The 24,237-nt window shown below is 34.6% G+C and overlaps 1 protein-coding gene across 1 annotated transcript in view; it reads left to right on the forward strand.

Moving 5' to 3' along the window:
• Positions 1-24,237, forward strand: part of SMC3 (structural maintenance of chromosomes 3) — a 450,203-nt gene that overhangs the window by 145,646 nt on the left and 280,320 nt on the right. The window contains exons 12-13 of the mRNA XM_090391130.1: positions 7,212-7,280; positions 18,099-18,202. Coding sequence (XP_090247256.1) covers positions 7,212-7,280; positions 18,099-18,202 — 173 coding nt within the window. The remainder of the gene's footprint in view (positions 1-7,211; positions 7,281-18,098; positions 18,203-24,237) is intronic.

A 24,237-nucleotide genomic window follows, 5' to 3' on the forward strand; every position in this document is an offset into this window, starting at 1 on the left:
GTTCTATCCAGAGTTATTCCCAGATATTTAGGTGTCGGATTAAACGAAATTAATGTTCCATCAGCATATATCTCTGGATTTTGATTTACAAGACTATTGTTCAGGTGAAAGTAAAACATTCGGTTTTGCCAGAATTTGGTGTTAATCTCCATTTTTTATAGAACTGCCATAAAGCCGACAGATCATTTGTCAATATTTCTTCAGTTCTTTTGATAGACCTGTCGCTGATTGCCAAAGCTAGATCATCTGCATAAGCAAACTTCCTGCTGGCTGTTTCAGGAATATCTGCGATGTAAAGGCTAAAAAGCAGTGATGCAAGCACTGAGCCCTGAGGTATTCCGTTCTTAAGCACTCTCTGTTTACTGATGCTTCCTCTGGTGACTACCCTGAAATATCAATCACACAGTAAATTGTTTAGGAAACTCATATATAAATGATTTTAAGAAATTTACATATGAGTCCCTCCCTCCCTCCAAACAGTATTGTAAACTGCTGTTAAGTCAATAAAGACTGCAGTATCTTCAGGCATCTTTGAAATCCTGCTTCACTGTAGGTTGTTAAGCTGAGAACTTGATCTGTGCAGCTGCAATCTCTTCTGAACTCTTCTTGTTCTATTGAGACACGTTCCAAAATTTTATCGCTGATCCTGTTCAATATTAGTCTCTCCAACAATTTGTAGGTTGCACTTAAAGGGGCTATGGGCGATAGCTTTCAGTTCTGTCTGCTGGCTAACCTGGTTTTAACACAGCAATGCTTTTTGTCCTTTTAAATTCTTTAGGAACGCAGCCACTTTCAAGTATATCATTAAAGAACTTAGCCAGCCACGATCTTGCATAAGATTCAGTGCGTCAGGAATTCATTATGAACATTGTCAAATCCAGGAGCTTTCCCAATTTTGATATTTTGAAGTGCCGAGGATATTTCCTCACGGGAAAAAGGCAAAGAGAATTGTTGATTCTTTTGAGTTTCAGACTTCATAGCCTTTAGTTTGCGTTTTACCTCTTTGGTATGTTCTTTATCTATCGGAGCTCTAGAAAGCGAAACAATATGAGCAGCTATCTGATTCGGATCACAAGAGGAGATTTCTTTGGTATAGAGAGGCTTGAATCAAGCTTTTTAAGTAGCGACCAGCTTTTCTCTAGAGTGTTTGAAATCTGTGTTTTTAGTTATTTGAATCCACTTTTCCCTTCGAGCAGCGTTGAGACTATGGAGCAGTTCTCCTATCTCAGGATCCTTACTTTCAAGGAATTCCCAATACAGGGATTCGCATTCATGGGTCCATCCAGGCACGTATTATTTTCGGTAGCCTCGAGGAATGTGTATTTTTGCCACCACTATAACTACTCCAGTGAACCATGTATAGTTTTTGTAAGTTGGGGGGAATTCTTCTAAGGTGTGCATCTAGATCCGCAGTGAAGTTTTCCCAGTTGGCTTTTTGGAAATTCCATCTTGGTCTAGGAAATGATGTTATCACTGGAATTTGGGCTCCTAATTCCATAAAGATGGGACGGTGCTGGCTATTTGGAAAAAACCTCAAGAATATGTCTGAAAGTCTGTAGAGGCTGATTTTCACTATCAGTGGAGACAAATGTCAAATCTGGGTTATATTCCTTATTCCAGGCTCTTGATTTAAATGTGCCTTTTTCCTTGGCATCAAAAACCAAGTGAAGACGGTGTTGATTTACCCATTCAGCTAATATTTTCCTGTTTTGATCATTCCAATCGTATTTCCAAGAAGTATGATGACTGTTGAAGTCCCCCCAGAATACACTGTTGGGTGGGAGTGTATCTGTAGAACATCATTTGGCCAAACAGCTGCAGGTGGTTTATATACATTCACAATCATAATGTCCGCTATTTTAACAGTGATCTTATGGATTTCGTCATCAGTCGAAGAAGATATCAGCACAGCATTCTCAATACCATTTCGGACATATGTTATGTTGCTGTAGCTACAACTGTAAGTAATCCTAAGAATGGCGTAGCCAGGGATTATTGCTCTAGATTTAACTTGATCTTCAGTTTCGATATGCGATTCTTGAATGAGAAGTAGATCGTTTTTTTCTCATAGAAGTTTAGAAAGACTGACATTTTGATGCGCTAATACCCTCAACATTTAACTGGAAGATACGGATATTATGTCCAATATTCCTTATCAGCTGGTTCGAAGAAGAACTATTGTGAAAGTTTTGGGTTTCCATGTGTAAGTATGGTCAGAAGATTGCACAATGGTCTGGCCGCTAGTCGCTCTAGCTCTTTAGCCTGACCGAGGGTGCACCACGAGGAGGCGAGCTAGAATTGCACCCCACTTACACAGTTTATATATATATAAACATGTTGCTCTCCAGGCCAAATTTAATTTTGTAACCTAATAGATAATAATAATAATAGGACTCTGGCTTTGATGTAGTAAAGGTTTTTTTTTTTTCACCAGAGGTCAGGCCAGTAATTGTTGTAACGGTTGGTTAGTAACTTTAGCAAACCATGTAGATTATAGTGCAGCTTGTTTCTCTGTATATATGTGCATGCTCCAGATGATGAGTTTGATATGAAGGTCGAAATGTCGAGTGTTCATTTTGGTTTATATTAAACTAAAGTTTTGCTCTAACACAGTAGTTGTCTCCATAATTTTCCATAATGTATCTGGAATAGAGACAGAGAAGAAACATTGCATCTTAGAGATAGAGGTTGAAGTGAGTCTGTAAGTGAGGAATGAGGGTTCTCATCAGATTGCTGTTATCCAGACAACATCGAGAAATTTTAGGTAGGTTTTTGGTTCGCCATCTGAAAAATGAGAGCAATATTTTAAGGATGGACGGATTTAGGATTTTTATAGAATTTGTAGCTGGGTAGGTGCAAAATAGCACCATAAGCATAAGAGAATATCTTTAGATGCTGAGGAAGCTCTTCATGTGATGTTTTATGCTAATGTTAGTGACCAAGTTAGGGAATACTGCTGTTTATGGCCGGTCATAAAAATTGCCTGCAAGCGGATTATAACAATGGGCAGAGTATCCTCTGTTCTCAAAACTGAAGGAAATGACATCTGTGTAGCAAATGTCAGTGACAAAGTGGCATATTTTTAAACATGGAAATATTCAGAATTATCGTTTATTTTCATGCATCGAAATCTTTCAACATTTGGGAAAAGGAATACTGCTATTTATGACTGGTCATAAAAATTGCCTGCAAGCCGATTATAACCATGGACAGCGTATCCTCTGTTCTCAAAACTGAAAGAAATAACATATATGTTGCAAATCTTAGTGACCAATCAGCAAGGAAATATAAAGAAAATTTTTCCACTAAAATTGAAGATCAAGGTAATTCTGTATCTAGTTCTCAAATCTAGTAATACTGAATACTTTCTTTGCAAGTTCGTATTGTAGGGTGAGAGTTTCGCAACAACTGTAGTGCCATGATTTTTTAAAAGTAATAGGCCTGCAGATTTAAATTTTAATATGAATAAGAGACAAGGGACTTTGTTAAATTTTGGTATTAAGAAATCTCTTATTGAAGGTGTTTGTGACACAACAGATAGTGAGTCGTCCGCCATCAGCCTACAAAGCGATCTCCAGGATGTATAAAAGGAGGGGAAAACTACCAGCACACAGGAGAAAAAGTCTGCATTCACTCGTAAGTACAGTCATACCCCGACTTACGCTACCCTGACTTATGCGAATCTGGAGTTACGCGGTTTCTTATATGTATGTATTCCGTCCCACTTCACACCTCACCACTAGTCGTATCCTTCAGGTGCCGGCTGCATTCGCCAGTGTCGCACATGCTGTGAACAAGCACTGACATGTTTCGCCTGGTCTTCATTCATACACGATTTTTATAGTCTACAAACCTTGCGATTGTTTAATTTTATGTTTTTTTTAAAAATTTTATCACATAAAAAATAATAATGTCATCCAAAAGAAGCAAGTCCGATTCTTCTACAGCTAACAAGAAAAGAAAAACATTGACTTTGGAAACAAAACTCAATATTATTAAGGATTTTGAAGGCAGAATGAAATTTTGTGAGCTAGCAAAGAAGTTCGATCTACAGGAATCCGCAGTAAGAACAATCATAAAAGAAAGATTTACAGATTTTAGAGGACATAGATTCTAATGAGGAACGAACTGTAGCCACAAGGCAAAAGGCAAGGAATAAAAAAATCATTAGCTTGCTATGAAGAAATTTTGCGTGACAAGAAAAAGACATTATGCCATCAGACGAATCCATTGGATTTTATGAAACCATCGACATTGAAATAACTTTCTTTTTTTTATGTACAAAAAACTACAATTATGATTATATTTCTTAAAAAATATAGGTATTTTTGTAAACCTTTGGTCCCAATTGTATGTTTGTATATATAAATTACATGCAAAATTACACGCTTTTTTGTTGGTCCCACCTACCGCGTGACTTTGGGGTTTTACTGTACTTATAATAATATTATAAATTTTTGGTGATCAGAATGGGATATGTCAATGAAAATCAGCACAAATTAATGTAATGATGTTTATGTTTAATTCATGTTTAATTAATTATTAATTAATAATTAATTATCAATTATTAATTAATAAAAAGCAGCTAAATTAACAATTAATTATTAATTAATACAATTCAAAATAACCAAGGTGTTCCATGAAAATTTCAGGATTTTTGAAGTGTTCCGTCGTAGGAAAAGTTTGGGAAACGCTGTAATAGATCATTGTTAGGATAGATTTGGAAGGCTGTTGGAGATAAGAAAAATAATTTCAGATGCTGAATACCACAGAAAGAAAACTAAGGAATATGAGCTTATTATATGAGGTCTTACTTCAGTGGTTCCTGGATCCACAATAGATGCATATAGCTGCCAGTATGACTTTCCACTACTCCTTCCATCATTAGGTATTGTTGTACAGCTCCATCATAAGTTTTTATTATAAAGTTTAATGGAATAAGTACAGCTTGTATAAATAATTAAGTCCAAGTTTAATCAGTCCTATATATGTCATCTCAGTCACTGAGACATCATCAGTACAGTATTAAAATTGCAAAAACACACACACATAAAATTTTACAAAACCATAAGTGAAAAAAATTAGACTGAAAACCCAAAGTCCTATGAAGGGGTACCCTCTGAGTGCTATTGGCTAGCTGTTGGGTGGGAGGAATTAAAGTTCCCAAATATTGGGAAGTTTAATACAACTGTATTTATAGACTTGGTCTAAGATTTGGTTTATTTATTTATTTTTTAAATCTGCTGTGATTCTAAAAAAATGTCAAGTTTGTATTTGTTGTGGTGAAGTATAGCACTTCAGTTTGATTCTGTGCAAGGTATCCAAGGCATGCCTTAGATAACATTTTTTTTTTTTTTTTTTTTAAAAAAAGTAAAAGGACACTTTTCTTCTTGAAATGAAGGAGATAGGTTTCATCTGTTTTCTTTATGATGCTTGATTTCCTGTAACTTTAGCAGATTTAATTGTGGTTTCATCAGGTTTGTGTTTGAATTTCAAATCACTGTTTAATTTTTCTGTTCATCATAATGTAAGGTCAGTGGAACCATCATCTGCATAATTTCAGTAGATGTATTATGGAATCTATTAGTTAAAATGTGTACCATAAATTGACATTTATGTCTGTAGCGAGAAACATATAATGGGGGAAATCGCTGATTCTTAATTTTCACTCAAAAGTCTGCAATTTTTTGTCTTATATATTTTTGTGGTTCCATGTTGTTGAAGCTTCTCACATATCTTTTCTGAAATTTTATTTTGTAGGTTCAAAAAAACTCCTCTGTATTATATGATATGCTTTCAAAAATTCCTGGGCTATTTGTGAAAGACAAAGTGTAAATTCACTTGGTTATAGTTCATTGTTCCCTTCAAAGTATTCCCCTTGTAAATTTTTACACAACATTTCTACCACTGTTAGAACACTACTGATAGTCTTCCTTTAAGATTATTATTATTATTATTAAACAGACACTTCCATGGAGTCTGAAGACTCATTGCAGGAGACCAAATATATCCATACAATCTATTATACCTCTCCTTGAAATCATTAACAGACAAAGCACTCACAACTGACTTTGGCACCCCCATCACAACTCTCCAAGCAAAAATCTAGTCCACACACCCCTACTAACCATAACTTATTCAACTTCCAGGGATGACCATCCTGTTCTGGTCATTCTTGCCAAGTGCTGAAACATTTACCCTGCATCAATCCTATAAAAACCCTTTAAGCAACTTAAATTATGTTTAGGACTACTTTTGATTTTCCGGATCCCTGCATATATCCCCATTTCTATCCTTCTTTTTTGGTAAACAACAAAGCTGCCACAAAAGCTTGGGGATGAATATAATGGATGTAAGCCCACATCAGTGTTGTTTTTTTGACACATAATGTTGTACAGAGTGCATGCATGTGAAGGCACTTATAATCGAGCAACCAGTTTTACCTAAGTATTTGGTAAACTCTTCTCTTAATTGTCTAAAGATACCTAAGTAATACTATTGATAGATTTGGTCCAGAAATGAATATGTAATGTAAAACTCCACAACCAAAGTAAACAACCATCATACTTTTAATGCTTTACTGGCCTTCTCGACTTTCTTGGGATTGAGAGGATTTCCAAATTTTTATAAACATTTCAGATTTCTGAAACAGTTTTACCAAGTAAAACTCAGTTCTTTTATATATCTCATTTTGAAAATCAGAGAACACAATCAACAGCCAAACATTAAACAGCACTTACATGAAAACATTGTAATCCAAAATGATAGCAGAGAAATAAACTGACTCATAATGAAGTATTAGAACAGTAATTAGCAGAAGTAAGTTAAACTACTGATGCAGCCCTTGTTGGCCAATCCAGAAACTTTTGGATAGCACCCTTTGTATGTTGAAAATTAAAATAATTTTTTTAAGGCGAAAATATGTCAATATAACAATAATGTAAATTGGCGTAAGTTTTATTCAAGAATATATAAAGCAGCTAGTCATTGTAAGGATTCCACAAGAATACCAATTTTGTAAAGGTATTGTAGGAAATTTTATTTCTAGATTTTACATCAGTTTAATTCTTTTTTTATAAATAAAAAAAATATATATACACACTTATGAGACTATATTACCACTGTTTTGATAATTGCTTTGAAAATTAAAAATGTTAATTTCTTGCATATACTTTTACAGTCTGTAATACTGTTGGTACTTTTTATTCAAGATTGAACGTCTTCAAGAAGACCTTCAAAGGGATGCTGAGAAAAAAGGAATGTTGGAATGCAAGATTGATGTAAGTTCTAGTTTAATGTATGTTATTATAACTCTTCCAGAGCTCTGAATTTATGAACTATTTCATGTGAAGTTTTTAATTTTGATAACCCAAATGTATAAATCATATTTACATATTTCTGCATAATTAAAAATGCAAAATATGCATTTTGCATTTTTAGAAAACCTTCATACTGCATGAGTTTCTCTGAAGGATTTTTGTAATGCGACTAGCCTGTTCTGTCGATTCACTGTGATATTCATGAATTGTTTCACAGTAAAACTGTGGAAAAAAATAAAATAAAAATAAAGGAATAAATTCCACTTCATTTACTTAATCGCAAATAATAATACAAATTATATTCAAAATATAATTTGATCCAACACTGATAATTAATTTGTCTAACATTTAATTGGGATTAGTCATACTCTATCTCGGTGTTTTTCAAACTGCAGGTTGCAACCCGTTAATGATTTGTGAAATTAGTTAAGGTAACTAGCATTTTTTTCCTTTTTTTTTTTTTTTTTAAATGAAATATAATAGAAAATATCAGAGTATATCTCACAGATTTCGTAGCTTTAACAAGTTCGCATCCTACATTCTGCTTCAAGCAGGAAGTCACATGATGTCATTTTATTAGTGTTTCTGCATCAAGTGAGTGAATTTTTACACAGTTTTAAATGTATATGGCATTCTAGATTGCATATTTTCAATTCAGTTTTATTTGCAGAATTGGTATTGGCAAACTGTCTTAATGATACAACAAATCTCAAATGCAATTCTGATATATCTTTATTTGCTTTACATAAATCAGTTGGTTTTATGAACAGATGTGACCAATGTATTTTCTGCAACTGAAAAATATGAAATAAATTGTTAATGCAGTAACCTAGATGTTGTGTTTGGTGCTACAGTAAAACTTGGTTTGCATGCCTGTATGCAGTATAGTGTCTGTGGAAGGAGTTATTTTCATTATGCAGTCATTTTGTTTCTAGTTGTCTCCAGTTTCCAGTAACTGTCGCTGCATATAGTAATAGACTCTAATGGTCTCCATGTATTTGGTGATAAAGATGCTTGTTTTACTTGCATTTGAAGTATGGTGTCTGTTAGAAAGGAGATGTTTATCACTACACAGGAAGGATTTCATTCCAGTCTTCAGAAAGCATACATGTAGTGAGCAAAAATCTGTTTATTCCTGTGAATAACAATGAATCCTCCTGTATTTTATGGCTCAATCCTCCTCCTGGTTGAATTAAATGAATATTTCCTAATTTCTGAGGTTTGTTTATTTATTTTGAATTATGTTTTTTTTTTCTTTTTTCTATGAGTTGTATTTAAAGGTTAATAATATCATGTTTCATATTAATTTTGTTACTCTATCTTTTTTTTTTTTTTTTTACACATGTGGTAAAGGCATGTATTGTTTTTACCACATTTCAGTATTGGCATACTGTCTTAATGATACAACAAATCTCAAATACAATTCTGATATATCTTAATTTGCTTAACATAAATCAGTTGGTTTTATGAACAGATGTGACCAATGTATTTTCTGCAACTGAAAAATATGAAATAAATTGTTAATGCAGTAACCTAGATGTTGTGTTTGGTTTCAGTGTGTATACACACACATACACACAAACAATATATATATTTCCTTTCTTCCTGAGGGAAGTGTGCTGACTCAAGAAATAGTGCAATGCCAAGCAAAGTGAGGCACCTGTTTGTGGTGAAGGGGGACCTCCCAATGATGGTACTAGTCATTTTCATTCTTTTTCTTTTTTGTTTACTTTTCTTCCAATATTCTTTGCTCTACTCCTCCTGATTGGTCTTTTTTTTTTTACTATCCTTTATTCCTATTCACCAGTGCTGGGATCAAATGCCCTGCTGTTGTGTTTACTGTGCTTGTGACTCATGGACATCCAGAAAAGGGGATCCTGGTGGTCTTTGGCCACTGCTTCAGCAAGAACGGGCAATCCTGGATGGCTTACCCAGGAACAGTTAGCTTGTGGGGCTTGCCTGCAAGGGTCAACAGTGTTGCAATAAGGTTCTCGCCTCATGGTCCAGGATCGGTATCCAAGGCTTCCTGTGGTTCTGGTATAGCATCTGGGGGAGCTCTGGCATTCTACTCCCAAGCACAGTTACTGTTTTGCTGGAAAGTGAGTGTCCATGTGTGGCTTTGTGTTGGGTGGAGAGCTCTGACACCCACTGGATACCCTTGATGTTCCTGATGAGGAGATATGTTCAGAACTTAAAGATCAGGGAGTGACAGGTGTGAGGGGCATCCTGATATGTTTGGATGGGCACCTGCATTTCCAATATCTGTAAAAGCAAGGCATCTTAATTGTCCTGTTAAAGTATACATACCTAATCCATTAAGATGCTTTAAACATCAGAAATATGGACATGCCCAAACTGTCAATTGTGGCTCTACAATATACAGTGTGCTATATTGCATAAGAGCATGATAACAAATTTTGCTCTGCAAAAAAAAAAGCTAAACGTGTCAACTGTCAGGGAGATCTTCCAGCACACTCTCATGCATGTCAGAAGTGGAAAGATGAAAAGGAAATACAAAAAATTAAAACAGAGCAAAATATGTCATATCAGGATGCAAAAAGAAAGTTAACCACTGTTACACCTGTTTTGAGATCCTCTTATGCTGAGAAGATGGCAGCTAAGAAAATGTCAACAGCATCTCAAACACATATGTCTATTCCACCATCTGATAATTTCACCATACCAGAACTTTATTCTTGTGAGTGCTTCTTTGTTGAGCACATCAATTGCATAACCTACAATCTTACTCCAGAGATGACTCTAAAAACGGTTCCATTCTATGGGAACCCACTTGTCAAAAATAATTATGGCAAAGATATCACTTAACACCCCACAGAAAAAATGGATATTTTGGTATCCACTGAAAGTAAATTAACCTTGCCAACTCACCCTGACACATTAGATGTATTGAATATTTTACCAGAGGAAGAGAGAGATGCATACTGGCTGTCCATTCCCAAAAAGAATTGATAAATATAAATCTCACAAAGGTAAACATGCAACCTCCTGAAAACCAGACAAGTCTATAAAACCAAAACAGTAGGAAAATTTTTACAGTGTAACTGGTGTGGGTTTCGCCAGAATATCGATGATATCAAGATTTTGTTGCAGAAACACAAACCTTTCTGTTTCTGTCTACAAGACACATACTTAAGACCCAATGAAGACTCTACCTTAAGGAATTTCACTTGTGTGCAAGAACAAAACTGGAGGTGGTCCTGCTCATGGAGGAGTAGTTATCCTAGTGGGCAGTCATACTCCTTTCCATCATGTCCAGCTTAATACTGCTCTGGAATCAGTAGCAATTTGCCTATCTGTGGGATTTCTTATTATGATGTGTTCAATTTATTTACCACTGAGTGCTGAGTTAGTGCAACTGCCTGAACCCATACGTCTTCTTATTGGTGACTTTAATGGTCACAATAATCTGCGTGATAGTGCCAAAATAAATAGATGAGGTTGTATTTTTGAATAAATTCTTGATAATAATGACCTCTCCCTTTTAAATAATACTCAGTACTTCCTTCCATATGCTATCCACTCATACTCTGCGACTGATCTTACAATTTGCTCCACTTACATTCTTCCACTGCTCTCGTGGGATCTCGAAGAGAACATATATGGAAGCAATCACTTTCCTGTTCTTTGCATAATGTCTTCAGAGGAACCATGTTCCCCTTAGCAGGGGAACATGGTTCCTGTGAAGACATTCATGGTCCATACACATATGGATCCAGGCTGACTGGAAAACTTTTTCTCATCTTGCAAAATTTAATGCTGATGCAGTTAGTCAAACACCTATCACCAAAGCAGTAAAGTATGTAACAGACTACATTGTCCAGGCAGCAACAGCCTCCATTCTAAGAATATCATCTGGATTTCCACTCTATCCAAAGTGGAACAAACCCAGAATGCTAGGCAGCCAAAAAAGATCAACACAAAGCATTTCATGTTTCATAGATGCCCACCACATCAGACTTGATAGTTTTAAAGCATGTTCAAGCCAAAGCACATTAGGTGAGATGTCAGAGTCAAAAACAATCTTGGTCCCAATTTACCTCATCAATTAATCAAATGACCAGTGCAAAAATTGTATAGGATAAAATCTGGAAAATGAAAGATAAATAAGAGAACACACAGTTTGTTTATCTTAGACCATAGTGAAAGTGTTATTGCGATACCAAAGCAGCTTCATATTCTCCTGAATTTTTAATATTGAAAGAGCATCAAGAGAAACAGTAGCCAAATTTTTCTCTCAATAGGCCAATCAGCCATTTATTAAGGAGGAACTAAAAAGAGCTCTTTTACTGTCTCACGCTAATGTAGTAGGACCTGATGACTCCATTATGAAATGATAAAACATCTATCTTCATCTTCTGTGGATCTCCTTCTCTTAATATACAACAGAATACTTGCAGAGGAAGAATTTCTGAATTCTTGGCATAAGTCATTTGTCATTACTATCCCAAAACCAAGAAAGGATCCATCACAAGCAAATATCAACTTTTTGCTCTTACCAGTTGTCTTTTTTGTCTTTGTCTTTAGACCATTTGGTCCATTTAGAAACTTCTATGAGAGATACATTCCTGAAGCAAGAACATCTGGTTTCAGTTTTCTCTGACATGGAAAAAAGTTAATACAGCCTGGAGATATGCCATATTAAAAGATGTATAATCTAAGTCTCAGATGACACCTTCATAATAAGATGTTAAAAAATTTTGTCTGGGCAAACTTTCCAAGTCAGAGTGGGAAGTAAACTATCTCAACCATATCATCAAGAACAGGATGTTCTCCAAGGCTCTGAGTTAACTTTGATAGCAAAAAGTGTGACACTTTTTGCTATCAAAGTTAACTCAATCACTGAACAGCTTCCTCCCACTGTCAACAGTGCTCTATATGTTGATGACTTCATAATTTACTGTCACTCTTGTAACATTAAGGTAATTTTGTGTTTCTCTATGGGCTCTTAGTAAAGGGTTCAGGTTTTCAACAGAAAAAAGTGTCTATTTACACTTATGTTGAAAATGTACTCTTCACTCAGATCCTCAATCAAGAAGAGGACAAACTGTTATTTCAGTAGCAACTGATGCCAAGTTCTTGGGATTCATCTTTGACAGAAAACTTACATTCCTTGCACACATTTGTCAATTAAGAGAAAAGTGCAAGAAAGCACTGATTTATTGCTTCATCTTTACATGCAATACAGAACAACCTGTGATGGTTGGATACCATCCATCATCGATGGATTACTACAGATTGCTACAGGTGCCTTTTGCATATCACCCACTTAAACTCTTTTTTTTTTTTTATGTTGAAGCAAATGAACTATCTCTATCACTTAGAAAGAACACAGTTGTCTCTTAATTATGTCCCAAAGATAGTCTCTTCCAGATTATCGTACATGGACCAGTCTCTTTTCTCTGCATTGGGAAGCTCAATATCATACATTGTCAGACTGCCAAACATCCTTTTGGTATGTGTGTCAAAGAGACTGTGCAAGCTGTTGGCATGAATGTTGACAACATTGAATACACCAAACATAACAGCATCCCTCCATGGCAAGTTTGCACTCCATCTTGTAACCTCTCACTTTGTCAACTACAGAAGGCTCATACTCCATCATCTGTCTATCTGCAATTGTTTAATGCACACAGAGCAACCCACTCTGATTTCTTGCCCATCTGTACAGATAGTAATGGCAGGAAACCGACAGCTGTTTCCTGCCATTACTATCTCCAACCAAATCCTACTTGATTGCAGTAATTATACAGCAAAGTTGCATGCCCATTCAGCTTGCACTTGTGCATATACTGCTACCAAAAGTGTGTAATTTATACAGACTCTGAGTTCTTTACAGGCTATCTCCTCTCCTATGTATAACCCATATCCAGTGCTGTGTGAGGTGTTACACCTGTTATACAAAATGAAAACCCTTAATTTTGATGTTTGATTGTGCTGGATTCCCAGCCACATTGGAATTAAGGGAAATGAGACTGCAGATGCAGTTGCTAGATAAGCTCATACTTTCTCTATGTACTGTTTAATAGTACCATATACAGACTATAGATAATTTATAAGATTAAATCTAATTGCTCAGTGGTGGTCATCATGGCAGGAAGCATTGACAAACAAATTACATGATATTTATCCTGAAATGAAATTAAGCATTGCCATTCCAGTCAACATAGAAAGAGAACAGAGGAAAATATTCTTGCTAAGCTCTACATAGACCACAGTCATTTTACACATTCTTATTTACTGAGAGCTGATGATCCACCTGTGTATGAAAAATGCAATACATATCTTACTATTTGTCATATTCTGGTGGAGTGCCAGCACTTTACACGAGAGAGGAATGAAATTTTTACCTATCTAGGCAAGCCATATACACTTAGACAGATGTTATCAGACTCAGAATGATTGCATGATATTTTTATTCCTATTCAAAGAATTAATTTTTACAAACACATTCAACTTTAATTTTATTTATATTTAGATACTGCATTGCTTGATTTGGTTTTTGTACATGCATATTGTTTACTAGTTTATCTTTGACTATTTATGTATTGCTATAACCTTTGACTTTGTGTACTGCTGTAGTCCTTGCTACATTTATCTTTGACTATTTATGTATTGCTGTAAGACATAAATTTTTGTTCTAGGTGTTTCTCAGAACTTTCCAGACCCTGCTCATAAATCTTATTTATTTTTAGTGGATATACAAAAATATAAAAAATATGCACTAACACATGCTGAAAGACTAATATGTGTAATGTAAAATGTGTTATTTTTAAGTCTTAAATCCAGTAATTTATTATTTATTTATAAATAGCTAATTTTAATATATTAATAAATTACTGCTCTATTTATTAATAATATAAAATGATATGAAATATATTTCATATATGTGAATTTCATATTTTCAAAAATTTTCAAAAAAAACTAATATATATCATCTACTGTAACCTGGATATCATCATGGAGAAGAATTGGCAACTAACATCATTGATCATAAGGATAAGTCACATAGCATGTGCTTACAAGTTAAATTAAACTTGTCAAAAATTCTGTTTTTTTTAAATCCTTTATCCAACTGTAAGCAGACAAAGTTTGTGTGTGAAGTATCTTCATGACTAAGTTACTATACAGAGGCTAATAACTTCGCATCAGTTGCAAATAATTTCACATAATACAAAATGTGCATTCTTTCAGAAGTGTATAATGCTGTTCATATAGGAATGGTCACTACCCAGACAGGATCCAATCTTTATTGAGGTAATATTAAAGTGAGGGGTACCTCTCCAAGAACTCTGGGTGATCTATATGATTATTCTAAATCTCACTGAATTATCAGAAAGGATGACCACTGAACTCATTGCTCCATTACTTCCGACCTGAATTAGTAGGAAACAGGGTAGGAAACTAAGAAATGGCTCCTTCACTGGGGAGCTAGACCCAGAAGAGATACCAAGGTTGAATTAATGCAGAAGTCATACATTTCCCATATACAAGTATTAAAAAGATGTATCATGTTATTGTTCAAATTCTCTGGATTTAGAGAGATATGTGGAAAGATTTTTTACTTGTTTACAAGTTAAATTAAACTTGCCAAGAAATTATCTTCTTGTTTAATCCTTAATTCAAGTGTAAGCAAACAAAGGTTGCACATGAAGTATCTTCATAACTAGCTTACTAGTGTGTAGAAGTTGATGACTTCACATCATTCGCTTTAGTATCTCATAATACAAAGCACACATCCTTTCAGATGTGTATAATGCTGTGCATTATATGCTATTCTGCATTATTGAACATGAATCCAACAGCCATCTACCCTATTTAGATACCTTAATAATTTGAAATTCTACAGGTCATGTTTAATTTTTGGTTTATCAAAAACCAGCATTTACTGGTAGTTACATTCACTCGTTCTTACACCATCATTCATCATAGAAGATAAGTATTATCAAAAGTCTTGTACATAAGAACTCATGTGATTTGCACTTCTGATTCTCTTTTGTTAGATGGATTAAATAAAACTAAAACCACTGTGATGTCTAATAGTTGCAATGAAACTGTCATTCAGAAAATTGATACTTATCTGTCAACCATACTACTGTAAAATCTTGATTAGAAGGAATTTAGAAAATAATTTCTTCTATACCGAATTTACTTGGGAAATGAAATTAATTTAATATACTTGTAATCTGATTAATACTTAACTCATTTTGCTGTAATAAACTTGAAAAAAAATGTTAGAATAAATTGTAATAAGAATATTGTACAGACAAAGAATTAACTCAGATGGGATTAAAAATGTAACACCTGAGGCTATCACAACTCGCAAAGGTCAACGAAGTACGGGGTTTCCCGCCTTAACTCAGCAAGAGCAGGGTGGTGGAGAAGACCCCTCCAAGAAAATCCAGGCGATTCAATCTGTAGGAATTCCGAGGTCGGGAGAGCAGAATAAAAGTAGGCTTGCTGTTTCGGCTTTCTGTTCCTGCTCTCGCTACAAGGAGTTTCCTGTGTGTCCTGCCGTTCCAAGGACGGGGATCCACGTCCCGCCAGCCGAAGCCCGACGATGATATGAGGTTTGTAATAGCAGTGACGGTCTATTCCAGAGTTCCCATCGCTAAGTTCCTGGATGATCTCCACGTGTGAAGTATCATTGATGTCATAAAAAGTGCCTGTGTGTGAATTTTACTGGAAAGTAGAAGAAGGTGTTAATGATCTCTAGGATCTTGTGTAATGAACTGGATGACAAAGTAGCAATAAGACTTTTGTTTAGGACTTTCCTAGATGTGAAATTTATTGCAAGGATTGCTGATTTTTTTAGTTTGTTAGCATAAAGAACAATAGTCAAGATGGAAAGCCGTTTTGTAAAATAATTGTGAAGTAGTTTGCAGAGTTATGAGGAATTAGATAATGTTATATATTGAAGAGGGAATTGTATGTGAAAGTTTTAGTTAAGCTTAATATTATTTATAGTCTGAGTTAAATTAGTGTCAAGCGTATACAGGTCTGTTTCCATGTCTGAATTATATGTGAGCATGTTAATTGCATTAGTCATTGTGCTTAAGCGAGACATGTTTAATTAATCTAGTAGAGAACCAGACACATGAATTTTATATTATTTCCATGTCATTTAGAGAATTTGAGTTAGATTATTTTAGTATGTGTAGTATTGCTTTTTATGTATATCTTGATTTAGCATGAATAAATTATTTTGTTTGTCAAATAACTTGCCTGGTTCTGCCTGACCAATGCACTTCTCATAAAGAGATAGAACCTGTGTGACCTTAAGAGTAAAAGTAGCCACAACTGACGAATAGTAGATTTAAGCATTGCTTGACTTAGAGATAAATATTAGAGACATTTCCGTGTTGTGCTGGGCACCTCTCTTGCATGTATTGGAAGGATATACAATTCCTCTATGCGATCTCTGGTGGCGCATTTGTAAATACAAATAAATTTTCAGAGATCAGTATGAGAAAAAGCTATCTATTTAGACAAAGGAATTGACTCCAGCCAGAGGCAATTCCTAAATTCAAGCAATGGAGTTACGATTGTTAAGTTAAGATAAGTAAAGTAAATAAGCAAAGAGAAGAATTATTGAATATACAAGTACATTTTAAAGTACACTACAATTATTACTATTTTCCTGAACTCCAGGGGGCCACAAGACTCATCGTGGTAGGTCAACACAAAGTATATCATGCCACTCCTTAAACTCATTCACAGTCTGCATGCTCCCACCACCTTCTTTTACATTTTCCAGAAATAGCTCCTTGTCCTTGTCCCTTTCTCTTGTTTTACCAATCCGATGTGAAAAAGAATTTCAACATGTTACCTTAAAGAACCATCTGAACAAATTGCACAGATTCTTTGCATATTTAATCTATACACTTCCTTCAAACCAGCTCAGAAACTGTCTTTTTTCTTACCATATACAAAGGAAAAATTACCACCACTTTCCTTACCAGGTGTCGATCAAGTATCTTGTTCATGTCATCATTGCTACTTTGGACAGACTGGCAACTCTACTTTGATTAGTAAAAATATCAAGATTATGTTGCATTTTTGGAATCTGACAAGTCCTGCCTTGGTTTTCATTCCATTGGCACTAGTCCTAGAGTTCTTTGGAACCAGACAAAGATTCTTCATTCCATCAGATTCATATTTCATTGCCTTTTCCTTGAAACGTTATATATGAAACACTACAAGATCATCCAATCTTTACCTGTCCTGACTGTGTGCCAATTTCAGAGTTTTGAGAAGTGATTACCATTAACTGTTCATAATATTTAAAAAAAAAATAATTTAGGTTATTAAATTGCCAAAACTTTTACAATTGTTCCTTTGAACTCTAATAGTGTAATCTGTCAACTCAATTGCATCCTAGTAAGCACATGCTTCATGACTCATTCTCATGATTCATATTTTGCACGTAGTAGCGATCGTTCTTCCCGATGATGTCCATGTCACATTAGATGAAATATATTGAGGTTTTTAAATAAAGTTCTATATTTTTCTTAATGTGTATGCTGTATAACTATCTAGAATATGTCTAATACAGATACTCATGATATATGCATATTTATGCCGACCAGCAAAAATAGGCCATCTTTACATATTATCGATTTCATTCCTTTGTATGTGATGTCACTCTAAAAGTTGTTTTTTAAATTAAAAATCACTTTATGTAATAGAGCATGTTTTGATTAGATTTATTGTGCTCTAATAATAAAATGTGTTAATTTTTTTAAAAATTTATTATTCTAGGAACTGACAAAAGAACTTGAGAATCATCGGATCAGTATTGACAATCAAAACAAAAATTTTTATGAAATGAAGAAGAAGAAAGATACTTTGCAGAGTGAAAGAAAGTAAGAAAAGTATCAGTTAAATATTTTGTGTGTGCATGCATCTAAGGACATTTATCAGCAGTGTTATATTGCCTCTTGTGTGAAATGTGATTAACAAATATGTGAGGATTAGATTTTTTGCTTGGAGAGGGTGAAAATTTTTCTTCTTATTATTATTATTTATACAGGTATTCCATGGAGTCAAAAGACTTATCATGGAAGATCTACTCTGTCCATTAACACAATACTTACCATACATCTCCTTAAACCTATTCACTGTTGGAGCACATACAATCACCTTTGGCAATCCATTCCACTCATTCACCACTCTCCAAGTAAAGATCCTAGTCCACACACCCTTACTGATCACATACTTAAACAACTTCCATTTGTGATCCCTTGTTTTCCCCCTACTCCCCGTGTATTGAAAAATTTCTTTTGTGTCAATCTTATAGTATCCCTTTAGTAACTTATAAGCTTATATCATATCACCTCTCCTCCACCTGTCAGCTAAACTCTGCAACCAACACATCTTCAATCTATACTCATAGGGAACATCCTCCAGCTTGGCCAATCATCTCTGAATCCCCTCCATCACCACCTGCCAGTCCCCTAGACACCCAACTGACCCAAATCTGTGTACAGTAGTCAACATGTGGGTGACTTATAATCTTATAAAGAGGGATAATATCCTCCCTATCTTTACTTGTCAGTGTGTTCTTCAATATCCAAGTAATCCTCATAGCTATTTTGGCAACTCTTGCAATATGTTCTCTGAATATCAAACTTTTTTCCACCATCACCTCCAGATCCCTAGCCTCATCAATTTCATGTAAACTAGTATCATCAGTATGATATGAAGTGTGTAATCTTTTCATCTTGAAGTGCATTACCTTACATTTTACAACATTGAATTGACAACCATTGTCCTTTGCCCACATTGCCAATTTATTTAAATCATCCTGTAAAATTTCTTCTTCTCTTTTCCATTATCTATGTGGATGATGATGAGGCTGAATGAACTCTTTCCACTTCTGTCTGTCCCTGGAGAGTCTGAACAATTCTGTTCAGTTTGGTATCACTTGTTGTAATTTGGTTTTCAGGTCCTCTTTTATTTTGTCTATTCATCTAATTCTGGGCTGCCTTTTGGATCTTTTACCTACCCTCGTTGCATGAGGGCTTTAGTTGGTAATCTTTCTGTTTCCATTCTGGTCACATGACCTAACCATCACAGTCTTCCTTCTTGGATTTTGCTATTCTTGTTATTTCTTGTTTTAGTCATTTCCATATTCTTTGTTTCTTGGTCTATCCAGCAGAGATACTCCAAGTAATCTTCTTAGCCAACCCATTTCAGTAGTTAATAATTTTTTCTCTTCAGCTTTTTTGAGATTCCAGCATTCACTTCCATAGAGAAGTATTGGGAGGATCATTGTCTCATAGATTCTTACTTTTATTACTTGTTTGATGTCTCTTGACTTCCATATTTTATTTAGTCATCCAAAAGTTTGGGATGCTTGGCTAATTCGTCTGTTTATATCTTTTGTAATTTCACTGTTGTACTTAATTACTCCTCTCAGGTAGGTGAAGTTTTCTACCTGCTCTAGATTCTTAGTATCAGTTTTAATTTTCAGATTGGTCTTCTTTTTCCTATTTGCATAATTTTTGTTTCATCTATATTTAGGTTTAATCCAAATTTCATACACTCTTCCTTTATTTTATCAGAAATTCGTTGTAGATCTTCCATGCTTGCAAGTAATGCAATTAATGTAATGTAAAATATCTACATCACCTTTATCAACTATTGCCATCTCTAGTTTTGCAATATCTACAAGCAACTGAATATTCCCTTTCAGATCTTCTGATATATCGTTAATGTATAAATTAAAGAGTAGTTGTTCTAGTACAGAGCCCTGGGGGCACTCCATTAGTCACTCTCATTTGCCTTGATTCCACTCCACCATACATATGCCGCTCTCTGATGGCTGTTTATTAGTCACCCCCTATCCATGCCACCCAGACTCATATCAATTCCCATTTGCTCCAACTTATGTAATAGTTTTCCCATGCAATATTCTGTCAAATGCCTTTTCAAAGTCCAGTAGTATCATGATGTAGCCATTTCCTTTATCCAGTTCTGCCTGTCACCTTATTGTAAAATGTGAATAATTTACTGAGGTAGGACCTACCTTTCACAAAGCCATGCTGCCCCTATAGATTATCACATTCCTATCCATCCATTCCTGAATTTTACTTTTAAAGAACTTTTCCAACACTTTACACACCACTCCAGAGATACTAATTGGTCTGTAATTTGTTACTGTCTTGGAGCCACCTTTATGTAATGGAACTGTCTTACCCTCTTTCCACATCTTTGGAACTTTGCCAGAACGGAAACTTAGATTAAAGAACATCATCAGAGGTACTGTTAGTTCACTTGCACATTCTCGTAGCACACAAGCCGACGTATCATTCAGGCCCACTGCTACATTCACATTGATGTTTCTCAATATAATGAGTACCTCCAGTTCATCTACTTCAATGCTCATATCAGTCTCTATCATCTCAGTAACTGCAAAGTCACTTCCTGGATGATAGACCTTTGCAAAGTGATCATTTAGTAACTGAACTGATTCTTCTTCTTATGTCACTTTCCTGCCATCAGCACTGAGTAAAGTTATCTTTCTATAATCATTCTTTTTCTTGCTTTGTGGCAAAAACACTTATTTATTTAGGTCCACTTAGCTAATTTTCTCTCAAAATCTGATTTAGCCTTCCTCACCATACTAGTTACCCTTCTTGCCTCATGGGCATGCTGATGACTTTTCTGTTTATATTCCTTCCACAGTTTTTTTTTTTTTTTTTTTTTGCAGCTCCTGCTTTATATTTCAAGTCATCTACTTAATCCCTACTCAGTTTATCCTCCCGACCTTGGGTTTGCAGTCTGAATAAAAACAATTCCTGACTGCTTCCTATGCATTAATGACATTTATTCTATGTAGTTTCTTATGCTATGGCACTACTCCAAGTTGCCTTCTAATTTTTTCATAATCACCAGCTTTGTAGTTCTGCTTAAACTCTCTTTTTGACTGAAATTTCCACTTGTTGAGCAACCTCCTTGGATAAGACTTCATGATCACTTTCCTCAATCACAGGTAGAGTTGCTACTGTAGTTATAGATGGATCTTCTGATGCTATTACCAGATCCAACACTCTCAACCCCCTGGTCCCTTCCATCACATGCTGTTTCAAGTAATTATCCCTTGGTATCTATATAAATTCCATTTCCATTTTGCAATATGCTCTTTCCTCAATGACAGAGATGGGCTTCAGTGTTTTGTCAGTAAATGAGTTTTAAGGATGAGATATGATAATTATTTCGTAAATAATGGTTAATGTAATCCTCCCATAATGTCTTCAGGCTCTGTATCCACTGCACTTGTAATGATAATGTTGGATCCTACTTTGTCTTAATCTATACTTTGGATCCGACATGTTAGTCACTATGATGTTCTTAAACAAAATTATAAGTTGCTAGTTGATTTCTAATTCAATATAGAGAAAATTTATATTTATAGACTCCGCCACTCTATATCTGAATTAGTTCAAGAATTGAGGAAAAACCAACTCAGAACTATCCTCTTTTATATGATGTTGTTATATATACTGGCCGAGTATATTTAACCTACTTAATTTTCCCGCTTTGGTTCGAATATTTTATGAATGGTGCAGTAAAAGAGATTCAGGCAAAATACAACTTTTCATTAACAAAAACAAACTTTTAATTTTAAAATCATAAATTTTACACTTAACTTCAAATCAGTAATTAAGATATCACAATCACTTCAGCTTCTCCGATAAGTACAATCAAACTCTGACAAGATAAATCTGTTATCTCTATATCACAGTCTTTTCATAGTTCCTTAAGTTCCAAATACAATAAAAATTGCAGTAATACCTCTTCATAAACAGACACTTTTAATTTTACGCTTCTTTTAATTCTCCGCGATAGTTACTGTTAACATCAGGGAATTCTAAGATGAAACTCTCACACTTCTCTGAACAGAAATATTAAAGTTGGAATAATCTTACCGTTAATCTTCTTCCTTCATCAACATACACACAAACACTTTTTATAACTGTAAACACTTTTAACAATAAACAGCACTCATTAAAATAAATCTTCTAGCATTAACTGAATTAATTTACGGGCACAATACATATAATCAGATGTTCTTGTATGAAGCACTACTGATTACTCTTGAATTAGGGCAATACACAATAATTCTTTAACTTGGGGTTTTATATGTACAGATGTTCATTCCTCCGGCATTCAAATAATTCTTTAGGCACTATAATTCTAAACACAACCCTGTTGCCTCTATTTATTCTCTAGTTACTTCTTACTATGCTTCACGTTTCAGTGTGTCCTTGAAAGGTCGGCCCTGAAAATAAATCACTAGTCATTCAGTAGTCACTCAGCTATCTTCCGTTGCTTCATTTGTTATTCAGAAACTTATTAGCTAACTGCTTCTCAACTCGTAGACTTTATTTAGTTGTTTGAGTGACTTGCCGACTCGCTATTATCGCACTGTGATTGCCGAATGCCCGATTCCAACCTAATGCCAATCCTTCTCTCTCTAATAAATCTCTAATGCTCTAATCTCCTAATTAATTCATAATTCCAGCGTTTGTCGCTTATATATCTGTTTTCCCCCCTAAATTGTTCACGTCATTTCTTTCTAAAACTCTTTTCAATAAACCTCACGTGGTGTTCCAAAACGTGCTCGCTCACTTACATACGTTTCCATGACAACAAAACAAAATATAATAAAATTGATCTATTACATAACGTTAAACTTTCACAAACAGGAATAAATAAAGAATATTTATATTTCAATTAATGCGCAGTTAATTTATCAGATACAAATTCCTATAATATTGACATAACAATAAATAAAATAACTTATTAATATTTAATACAGTCTTTTCATTATTAATACATATATCTTGATTAAATAATTAAATATTAGACAAAATTAAAGTAGTTATATGAATATTAGATTGTAAATAAGTTGTTTACATTAAATAATATTTACAAGGCTAGCCTATGTGATGGGAGATCATGTTGGATTCTGAAGCAAATAATAATTACTCCAATCTCTATATAATCAGAATCCAACAATAATAATATCAAGTCTTCTGATTGTATGAAATATGTTTTGTGAAAATTAAAATGTTCTCATAATTAAAATCTTATTAGCAGACCTGTTAGTATAATTCCATGTTCTCTTTTGTTTTAGTAACACTATTTATATTTTAGCAGTACTATCAAATAAATGATTCTGACAATATTTGCAATATAAAATTTGTTTCCTGTGGATGAATATATATTTTTAATAGAAGAATTCTTTTATGTTTTTTTAAGCTGCAAATGTTTTCAAGCTCCTTAGAAAGTTGTTTTAAAAGATTCTTTCATAAAATTTGATTGGAAAATACAGCTAATTCTTTTTTACATCATTTCGAAATAACATGGTTTAGAAAACAGAAGCAATTCTATTTTTACATGGCATATTTTGATTTTATACGGTTCAAATGGCGCTTATTTTTTAAATTGTTTGAATTCAGTTCTGTTAAAAAGGGTTGGGCGACTTTGGATTGGGGGAATCCCCCATTTGGATTGTGGAATTGTGGGGACACCCCCCTCCCTCTATTTCAAATATCAGGGATTACTCTATGCTACAGAATGTAGACAATTGTGGCAACAAAAAAAAAATCAATTTTTGTAATTACGATTCCCCAAAGTTAAGCCCACAGATGATCCATTATATTCACTTGCTGTTGGTTCCTGGAAGCAGAAGGGTGCTATGCTGATTCCTCGAAGTTAAGTTGGTCTGTTACTGCCTATGTAAAGCTGCTTGGAAGGAGTTTAGCTGTTTGCTAAACAATCATTTCTTGTTTACAATGTGAAATGTTTAAAACCATTACTCATTAATCGATCCCAAAGACCTCGGACAATGAAGGTGTGTATTTTAACACGTTACCACTGCACTGGAAGG

The sequence above is a fragment of the Typopeltis vanoorti genome, chromosome 4 (genome assembly GCF_054136105.1).
Source record: "Typopeltis vanoorti isolate ZY-2024b chromosome 4, IOZ_Tvanoo_1.0, whole genome shotgun sequence".
In the NCBI taxonomy this organism is placed as follows: domain Eukaryota; kingdom Metazoa; phylum Arthropoda; class Arachnida; order Uropygi; family Thelyphonidae; genus Typopeltis; species Typopeltis vanoorti.